Genomic DNA, 11,498 nt, shown 5'->3' on the forward strand with positions numbered 1-11,498 from the left:
ATTATATATTATAGTTATAACAAGTATATTATAATATATTATATAGGAAAAATTGTATATTATCCTAGTATAGTATACTTTAATATAGTATATCTAATAACTATATTAAAGTAATATAGTTATTAGATAATATAGTATAAGTATTATATAATATATTATCTATATTATACTCTATAATATAGTATAAGTATTATATAGTATGTTATCTATGTATAATAACTATATAATATAGTATAATATATTATATAGTAAATATATTATAGATATAATATACTACTAGTACTATGTTATATATACTACTTGTATATAATATAGTATATATACTACAAATATAGTGTAATATATAGTATACTATACATATACTTTATATATATATATCATACTATACATATACTTTATATGTATATACCATATATATTATATACTATATATTACTATATAGTACATACTATAGTTATTATATAGATACTATAATATATTAACTATAGTATTGGATATATAAATAACTCTATATACTACTATATAATATATACTATATATATTAACATATTAAATAGTATATAATATTTATATTATATTAATATTATTACAATAATATATACAATAATATTATATAATTATTATATAAGTATACACTAGATATTATATAATATATAGTATATATAATATAATATATAATAACATACGAATATATATTATATCTATATATAGTATATAATACGTATATAATATACGTATATAATATAGTATATACTATAATACTATATACTATATAATATAGGTTTCAATAATACGTATATAACACTACATAATATATAACACTATATAGTATATACCATATAGTATATAGTGTAATATACTATATACTATATAGTATAATACACGTTATACTATATAGTATATAGTGTACACTATATACACGTATAACAGTATATAGTATACGCTATATACACTATTAACACTATATACTATATAATATATGTATATTATACGTATATAATATTATACATTATATAATATATAATATATATTATATAACATATCATATTATATAGTAAGATATAGATAATATAATATATATTATATTAATATATTATATAATATATATAATATAATATATAGTGTAAAAACATTCGAATGTTATAACTAAAACGTTCGGACGTTCTGATTAACGTCCGAACTTATACGTTATACGTTCGCATGTTAACACAACGTCCAAACGTACAAGTTATACGTTCGCACGTATGATTCTAAGTCCAAACGTAATCTACATAACGTTCGCATGTGCAGTTAACGTCCGAACATTAATTAATGAACGTTCGAACGTTAACTGTATATAAGGCCAGGCACGACGGTTTACAGGCCATAACTTGTACAAAAACAGTGAAAACTCAAACTCTCTCCTCCTCTCCACCACGCACGCCGCCGCAACCGTCGCCATCTGCCACCGTAACCATCACTAAAAGGTAATGTGCCCTCTCCCTCTTCTATTTCCTTGCTTTTAATCGGTGGGTTAAATTCGAAACCCACCGTAGGCCGGTTATAAAACTTGCATTTCCGGCTACCATTCGTAATAAATTGATAAAATAGAACCGTAGAAACATTCCCCACTGTATATAAATGCTTATTTTGGTTGTTTGTGGCTTCGAAACATGCGTTTCGAAGCTTTCGGTAATGGCTGAGTCGACTCAGCGATTCCGTGTCGTAACGTTCGGACGTCATGATACAACGTCCGAACGTGTGACCTTTAGTATTCTTTACGTTCGCACGTTATATTGTAACTTGCGAACGTATTATTTTTACGTGCGAATGTTTTTATCCAACGCTTTAATAGAACGTTGGATAAAACGTTTGACCGTAAACCGTTGGTCTTCTTCGGCTAGTAAGAACGTCCGAACGTTTGACGTTTCAAATTCATTATGTCATGAATTCTTCGGCTAGTAATACGTTTCAAATTCATTACGTTTCAAATTCTTCGGCTAGTAATACGTTCGGACGTAATGAACTCATTCGCACGTTTTTATTGAATGTTTAAATGAAACGTTCGATAAAAACGTCCGAACGTATCATCTTTGTAAATTCGCACCTATTTTAACGTGCGAACGTACTTTCAATAACGTTCAAACGTTTCCTATTAAAATATTTTTATATTGTTTCTTTTTATTGTTATTATTTTATATATTGAAAAAGTGAAATTATTTAAAAATTTTACTGGCAAAATTATGTAAATTTATAAGGAGGATATTTTAATTTTTTGTATAATCCATATATGTCATAATACGTATGTATCTGTGATTATAATCATTTTTTTTAAATGTTATAACTTATATATTTTTTTTTTAATTTTCAGTATATGACGACAAGGAAGCGAGGGAGGGATGGAGGCAATCCGAACATTGCTCGACTGGGGACACGAACTATTATGGGGGAACGAAAAATCCTCATTAATGAGTTTGATGAGCTCAGCTGGGAGCAGAAGACGCTAAGAGACGTCTTCGTCACCAGAGGCTGGGGCCCCATATGCACATTGAGGGGAAAGATTTACCCCACAATGGTTCGAGAGTTTTACATTGGGATGACCACCATGCCTAACGATGCATCATCCCATACTCTCAGTGTACGCGGTGTACAGTTTCAGTTCTCGGCGGATGTTCTCGCTGACTTACTCCAGATTTTGCATTTACTACCTAAGTCGACAGCTGCTTAGGCTGGTGACATAGCAGCTGCATTTTCCCTGGGCATAATCGAGGTAGATCCAGCCGCTTCTGCTTTATTTTCGGGCCCTGTTGAGTTTATGCCCAGTCATGAAGAAGATCGACCCGAGGGCGATCCTATTGCTATTGAAGTTGGTGACGATGAGCGGGACCGGGATTTCTACATCCTCACTGGCACGGACCGCATAAAGCTCGATAGGCCGAACTCCTTCAGCCAGAATCAGCTGCTGCCTTTTTTTCGCATGTTGCACATTTTTGTTGCAACAAATGTAGACCCAGTGGCACATAAGAGCACATTTAGTCGGGCTCGTGCACAGTTCCTGATTTGCTTGGCACGTGGTGAGCCCATTGACTTGCCCCTTGTTATATTTGAGCGGATCCGTTACAAGGCCAGCATCGTTACCAGGGATAATCTCCCGTACGGAGTCATCATCAGCCGCTTATTACTAGCCAGGGGAGTGCCACTCCAGGTGAAGGAGATGGTGATAAACCAGATGAGCCCCATCGACATAACCGCACACCGCCGAAGCATTGGACAGGGGAGAGGCTCAGCTCGGCGTCAGTCTGGTCCTACGCCAGATCTTGTTCCCCCGACTGAGTCTGGGGCCAATGTTGCTCGCCCGTCAGCGAGTACTAGTCAGCAGCCGGGAGTTAAATCTGCTGGGGATGTGCGACCTGCTTGGGTTGATACAATAATGACAGATATGAAGGCGCATATAGACCGACAGATCGATAAACAGATTGCACATATAGATTAGGCTATCGCACATCTTGCACATCATGTAGATGTGCTAAACAATAAAGTTGAGACATTGACTGAGAAGTTCGATCTTTTGTAAACCAGCAGTTCTGAAAGTGATTTGTAAAAATTTATCATATTTTATTTTTTATTTTCGACATATGTAATGGACACAAATATTTAATATATGTATTGTGTAGCTTAATTTCTACTCTTAATTTTTTTTAATATAACGTTACTCAACCTTACTATTAAAAAAATATATATTATGGTTAATTTATGTAATTTAACATATAACGTTCGAACTTTATCACATTAACGTTCGAACATTGGCGTTAATATATTAACGTTCGCACGTAATTAGTTAAAACGTTCGAACATTGGCGCTAATATATTAACGTTCGCACGTAATTAGTTAAAACGTTCGAACATTCGCACTAATTTTTTTACGTTTGCACGTAAATATACATAACATTCGAACGTTACTGTGACATGCGAACGTATTATGTGAAACGTCCGAACGTTTTGAAATTCTTGTCCAACATTTAGTGACAGTTCTCACAAACCGTCATAGTAAATACATTTTAGTCACAGTTTGGAAACCGTCACTATTTATAATCTGTCACTAAAAGCCATATTTGTTGTAGTGTACAGAAGTGCCTCGCATTTCAAACCGGCTCACATGCATGCATGGGATGCGCTCTCCTCTCAAGCAAGCCTATAAGGTCTTGTTAGGTTATGCCGTTCACATTAGATGAGATGATTTTTATATTTTTTAGAGATTTGATAAAATGGTGAGTTCACCAATCATTGGAAAGTATTTTTAATTATTGGATGTGAAATATTATGAATTTATTAAAAATAAATAATATCTATTATTAATTTAAAAATTCATACATATTTTGACTTTTTCAAAATATATTTTTTGTAGTTGGCCATGATTATATCAATATTCTCAAACGCATTTATTTGTTAGATGAAATTATTCTAATTATGACTTATTTATTATACGATATTTTATAAAATTTGAAATATATTTTTTTAATTATACATTACAATAAAATGAAAAAATTTTACTAAATAATTATATATATTAAAAAAGTGGTAGTTATCGATACTGTAACAGTATTGCAGAGGCAAATGAAATTTTATAGTATATCAACAGTATCCATACTGTATCATTACTGTAGTATCACTGTAGCAATGATTGAAAAGTAAAAAATAAGCTGAAGTACAGGTGATTAAGATGAGATAATTTGTACCTCATTTATATGTAGAAAGATGAAAATTCAGATGAGATAATATGCCATAACTACAGAGATCAATTAGTCAAAAAACCATTGTCTTGGATTAGGACTTCCAAGCACAAAGTTCCAGAATTTGTTCTTTTCAAAGACTTCCTTCTTTTATTTTTTTCATTTTTGAAAATTTCAAAGACTTTGTATGATTGAAAGGCCTCACATTTCAAACCGACTCATTTTGAGGTGTCTAGTGCGAGGTGGAACAATCCAATTGAATGAACACTACTTATTTTTTAATCTCTCATTCAATTTTATAATTTTTTTTAATTTTATCTAATTTAATTATTATAATTTTTTTAAATTTTTACATAAAATAAAAAAATAATTTAATATTTTCAAATTTTAATATAAAAATAATATATATTAATAATATTTTATTTAATTTTTAATTTTAATATCAATTTATTTCATCACATTTTATCTCATTTTTTAAAACATGAGACATTAGGCCACTTAGATTGAGATGATAATGATTAAGATGAAAAAATTCATTTACCTACCTATAGGCTATAGCCTATTCTCCTCACGCCTAACGTCGTACGTACGTGAGTCACTGAGTATAGCAAAAAGAAATATGCCACCTAAAATGTACTCTTTGGTCCTCCCTTCACACGTCATTATGGACCACTAAAAACATCTAAAAAAGACAAGAAATTAAAACTCAAGACAAAAGCCAACATCAAACCACTTGGCAGTTGTTGATTTTTTTAAAAAAACAGCTAATTGATGAACGGTGGAGATCGAACAGTTTGACTTTGCTGTTTCTCGTCTTTCTTCCATTCAAAGTTAATTTGAGCAGTCCAATACAGCTATATATTCCCCCAGAAAAGTTATTTTTGAGTTTGATATTGAATATTAATTAGAGTTGATCTATCTCAGAAGGTGTCATCTGAATTTTTTAGGGTAACATCGTACTGGAGCAGTAATACTGCAGCAGGATAGGCACCTGTTTTGTTAGGATAAGGACATTTTATTGTTTCATACTTTTGTAAATGCCATTAACATTGCAAGCTATCTGTACTCTAAGTAGGAATTTGCAGTAAAGTTAGGCCGAAAGGACCAAGGTCAACAACATAAAATTCCTATACAGGAAATGAAAGAGGAAGAAGAAGTTACCCTGCTGGCTGTTGCTGGAGAGAAGCACGAACTCGCGTCTCGTGTTGACAGGGTTGAGGAGAACTAGAGAACAAAAGAAGTTCTATGAGTGCCTTGCGGCTAAATGGTGAGACTATGACTTGTTAGGCAGGTGGCCGCGTGGGTTAGGATTTTGAAGATGAATTTGAGATTGTGAATTTGTGAGGTGAGGGTGAGAGTCTGAGATGTGAGTTGCAGGGGCAGGGCGTAATTTATTGACTTAGGGCGAGGGTAAGAGTCTTAGTGTTTTAAGAGTAAAACTGTAATTTTGATTTTCTTAACAGGTTAACCTAATAGTGAGCCGTTAAGCAATTATATCTTAATAGATCAATCTATTTTGACCTGAACATATTAAAGTTAAACCCAAATTCGATTTTATCGTATCGTGTTCGTCTTAAGTTAATGGATCGTGTCATATATTACCATCTTACTTAAGAGCAAATGATAAGGCATGCATAGATGATCTACCACGCTCAATTTTTGGAGACATTACAATATTATTATGCTATTTCATCGACCCCTAATAACAACATTTGTAACTCATCTCTAAGTCAAATTATCGGACAACATTAAACGTGTAATGAATTTAGATTATAATCACAACTATGAGGGTTCTTTAATTAATTCATTTTATTTAATCCTTTGCGCTCTTAATAAATTATTAGGGATTTTACATTGTAGGATTTTTTTCCCCTAAGCGTGTGATATTGTTTTTAATAGAAATAGTGTTGTACGTTTTTTTTAATAATAAAAAAAAAATCACATACTGTGCCACATCTACATATATACCATTAATTTAATATTCATCTTTGCTAAATATTTGGAACTTGTCGACCCTAACATCTTGACATATTTTAGTTATAAGGGATAGGGACTATTTTAAGAGTAATACTATTTATAGTTGTATAATCATTTTAAAAAAGAGTAAAACTTATTATTAAAAAATTTGTTTTCTTTTGTCCTTTAAATACCATATTTATTTACTTTTTTCAAAAAAATTACATGACGCTTACGCACTTCACGATTACAAATATTATTTCTTTTATTTCAATAATCTTGGCTGTAATAATTATAGGATTGAATCAGTTCTAGACAAGTTAGACAAAATTCTATAGTTTTCTATTTTGAAAGATACAATTTTGAAGTTTATGGATATTGGGGTTTACCGTAAAACAAGTTTTAAAACGAAGTTTGAGGTGATAGTCATGTGTCAAAGTGGTTATTTCATCCGTGCGAGTTTCCTTATTTACATATGAATATTGCTATGTCATGACCAATATTCATATGTAAATAAGTATCACAAATGCACAATTAGCATTTAAAAAAGATTGAAAAATGTTCACATTAGCAATTTTCATTAATATATAAGTTAATTAATGAGATACTATGAATATGATTTTCTCTAATTTCTTTTGGGGGGTGATGTAGGAAATAATATGGGGAAATGGACAGCATGGAAATCTATACGTAAACTTGTGAAGGAGGGAGGTTTGGGCAGTTGGGATTTACAAGCTGTACACAAAGCATTGCATATGAAACTGGGTGGCAATTTCTATTTTCTAAGTCCTTGTGGGCAGAACGTGTCATGCTTCTTTCATTCAACAGTCCACAGAGGATACTAGCTTGTAGAGATCTGTGTCAGCAAGTTTGCTTGAAGTTCTTCATAGAACCAAGTGAATTATGAAACAAGCGAGAGTGTCACTGTGGTTTGATAATTGTAGAGATACAGGTCTATTAGCAGATGAAGTGGCAAAAATTACAAATCCAAACTTGCAAATTTGTTATTAGATTTCGGAGAGGAGTTGGGATATATGTACAAGCTCCAAGAGACTTTGGGCATGGAGATTGCTCAAGAAGTAGCCTCAACCAACATTACTTTGGGCATACATGGCTTTTTCATCGCTTTATGGGCAGAGCAAACAACACTGGGGCAGGGTTGAGAGTACTCCACTAGGCTTAATGATATGTATACAAAAGGACTTTCTGGAGGTGGAGATAGGATTAGATTCTATGGTTGTGGTATGGTGGATGTAAGGGCAAGGGTGTTGTGGAGGTTAAATGAAATACGTTTATCTCATGCCACCATGTGTTCCACAAGGTAAACCAAGTTGCTGATCGTTTAACCAAGCTGGGAGCACCAAAGGGGAGACGGACATATGGTTGTTGGTTGGATCATATCCCACGGAAGGCCCCAAGGTAAATAAAACTAGATAAAATAGGCTATCTTCTATATAAATATTTTTATAATTAAAATAATTTTATAATCTAATGAACCACATCAAAATTTGTAAGATTATTTTTATATAATTTTTTTATGTTTAGAGTATTTTTCTTAAAAAAAAAAAAAAAGTATTTTAATATGATAAGATAAGATTACACAGTTACCTTCAAAATCCCTCCTAACATTGATGGGAAAAATAATGTTTTTAATTTCAACAACAAGAAGGGACCATCGAATTCAAGGGGACATAGGGGCCTTCCACCAAAAGCACTAACAAGGTGAAACTAAAAAATGCATCGATATGTGCAACTGAAAAAAAGGTCAAGCATTTTCAAATGATTGACATGATTTCTAAATATATTAATATATATTAAAATAAATATCAATAATAATAGCCATTTTAACACCGTACTTTACAATCGATCAAAGTAAACTATAAAGTCACTCCATATCACTTTTAATCAAGTATTTTCAAATGCTTGACTTGATTTCTAAATATATATATTTTTAGAAATAAATATCAATAATAATACTGACACAGCTATTTTAACAACATATTTTACAATCAATCAAAATAATGGTACTATTTTATCAAAATAAATTTAAATTTTATATATTTTTTATTTTTACATACTATTTACACATTTTATGATATGTCAAAATAGCTATTTTATATAATATAAAATAAATATACATAGAATTTTTGTAAAAGATATATATACATAGAATTTTTGTAAAAGATATATACTATCAAAAAATTAATTTTTTTTATAAAGAATATTTTAAAAAAGAAACCTTTCATATTAATTAAACAAATATAATGGCAATATCTATAATAAATTATATTCATTTGGATTGAATTTTTCATACATAAAATTATGACAATAATATAAATGAATATAATAAAGGAGAGAAAAATCGTGTCGGGAAAGGAGTGGGACCCATTTTCCATTATTTTTAAGTTTCGTTGAGATTGAAATAGTCTACTTGGAATCCCACTACAGAAAATGATCAACATCGCCATGATCAAAAGCTTGATTTTTTCAGAGACGTAAGGTTGACGGAGATTCCCAATGCGGAGGTCCCAATCCCGATCTCGAACGAATCGTACCTGCGAAACAGCTCCACCACGAGAAGCCGAGATATCAGAACCACGAAGTCTTTCCCAGCACACTGCTTATTCCCGACCGTCTGCGTCTCGGTTTCCGGTCCGTTTGACCACAACACGTGCTTTAGCAACTTCTCACCCTCTCCAACGAACCTATCCGGCACGAACTCTTCGGGTCTGTCGAATATTTTTGGATCCTTTGTTGCGAATGGCTGATACCCGAATATCATTTCGCCTTCCTTAACTCTGAAAGCAGCTTCGTGGCTCTCGATGATGAGGTCACGCTTTGCCCTTCCGTATTGTAACGGCACCGGCGGTTCCATCCGGAGAGATTCGTACACGACGGATTTCATCAGCGGCATCTTTTCCATGGCAGCCATCGTGACTCTTCCGCCGTTGGATTTGATGGCTGATCTGATCTCTTGTGCCAACTGGGTGTGTAGTTTGCTCCCAGTTCTACCGATCAACTTTATCATGTTGGGGAAGACGAACCTCATGCCTCCGAAGGTGTTAAAGCACTTAGTGAACAGCAAATTATGGCATGCTTCGTCTCTCGAGATGCCCAATCTTTCGGCCTCGTCAAGCACAGGCCCGGAAGACTCGTAGAAGAAGTCGTAGAGCCTCCGGTAATCGGATTTGACCAGAAATGGAGGGAGAGGGAAGGTGTGGATGAGGAGTTCTTCAAGATACTTTGGGAGGCCTAGAGTGAGCAGAGGACTGATCTGGAACAGGATCCATTTCAGGATCAGCTTCGGACCATCGATTCCGAGCTTGGTGTCGGCCGGGTTCATGCCGTACAGAGCACGAGAAAGGAAGTTAAATGCTGCTTGGTCACTGGCATCCTCGAAAGCGGCTTTGCCTTTGGTCGCGAGTTCCTGCTCGAAGCCATTGAAGAGCTCCGCGTAGATAGAATGAAACTCGGGTATGACGTGATCGCGACGGAACTCGAGGAGGAAGAACATGAGGCGCTTGAGCTTATCGTGGCGAATCTCAGACGGGTCGAGATAGGAGAGAACCCGGTAACCACCGGTGAGTTCGGTGGAGGGCATGTAAGTTCCAGTGAAAAGGTCTTTTTTGGTTACCTTCGTGACGTCGAACAGCACAGGAAAGCTCTTTCCGTCTAGCAGAACGACAACGCGAGGGTCGGAAGCTATGAAAGGACCGGGTGGCATGTTGGCTCTGAACACCGTCGACCGGTACTTCTGGACACGTGACTTAAAGAATTCCTCACGACCTTGGTTATAAAAGTAATCGAGTCGATCTTTTATCGGACCGATAAAAGGGAAGCCATAGTTTCCAGGGATTTTCAGGATCGGAAGCTCTTTGGGTCCAGGAGACTCGATCGTCTCCGGTGGAACCTGTAATGGATTTTCCGACAATGAGGAAGCGATCGGAGGGAAGATAACTCGACGCACGGAGGGCTTCGAAGATCTTCTGGTTGACTGAAATTTTGGCTGCAGAGAAGGAAAAGGAGAAGTGGAAGCCATTGTCGTCGATCTGTGTGAAGCTTTTGGCTATTATATAATTTGTAAAAAAATCATAATAAAACAGGAGAGTAAAGACGGTTGGTAGGGGTTGGTTGTTCTCCCGTGGGACTGATTGGGGTTTGAATATGTGATTGGTAATGGAAGTTCTGTGGAGAAAATTAATATTTTAAGGTTGAATTTAATGGCAAGCGATTGAGTGAATCTAGGACTGTGTCAAAATATCTACTCTATTATAGTAAATTTTCTCTTTTATTTTTAGTTAATTTTTTTTTTAATTTTTTCATTAACTTTTATTTTTCTGTTAGTTTACTACTTATCATTGGCTTTAATTATTTTGTTTACAATATATCATGATTGTTTGTTGAATTAGGAGAAAGAAAGATGGATACATACACGTAGTTAAAGTTGAAAAAAAATATCTCTTCAATTGAAATCTTTTTTGTTTGATGGTGTAATGCTCTAATAAAAAATTTAAATTATATGACCTATATTTCAAAATAATTGATTAATGAAACAATTAGAATCTTATTAAAATTTTATAAAGAGTAAAAACTTCTCATTCTCAAGTAACGTGAGATTTCATATATTACATACCCTTATTCTTATCATATAGGGCATCACAGATAGCCAATGGGTAATAAAAAAAATAAAAAAAAAATCTCTAATGATCTCATGAACACGTTCTCTTGTATGCCGAGTCTACATGCTTTGTGGATAGATAAGTCGTTCTTTCTAATCAACATTTTCTTTAATTAAATATGCTACCACTCTTTTAAAATTATAATTTTCAAATG

At 33.6% G+C, this 11,498-nt stretch overlaps 1 protein-coding gene across 1 annotated transcript; it reads right to left on the reverse strand.

Annotated features, from left to right (window-relative positions):
- Positions 1–9,030: 9,030 nt before the first annotated feature.
- Positions 9,031–10,846, reverse strand: LOC122299636 (allene oxide synthase 1, chloroplastic-like). The gene has a single exon (XM_043110030.1). It carries the CDS (start codon positions 10,702–10,704, stop codon positions 9,136–9,138), a length of 1,569 nt encoding a protein of 522 aa, XP_042965964.1. The 5' UTR covers positions 10,705–10,846; the 3' UTR covers positions 9,031–9,135.
- Positions 10,847–11,498: the final 652 nt, after the last annotated feature.

The sequence above is a fragment of the Carya illinoinensis genome, chromosome 16 (genome assembly GCF_018687715.1).
Source record: "Carya illinoinensis cultivar Pawnee chromosome 16, C.illinoinensisPawnee_v1, whole genome shotgun sequence".
Lineage (NCBI taxonomy): Eukaryota > Viridiplantae > Streptophyta > Magnoliopsida > Fagales > Juglandaceae > Carya > Carya illinoinensis.

Coding starts and splice junctions, on each gene's coding strand:
- LOC122299636 (XM_043110030.1), bottom strand. CDS start 10,704: ATGGCTTCCACTTCTCCTTTTCCTTCTCTGCAGCCAAAATTTCAGTCA.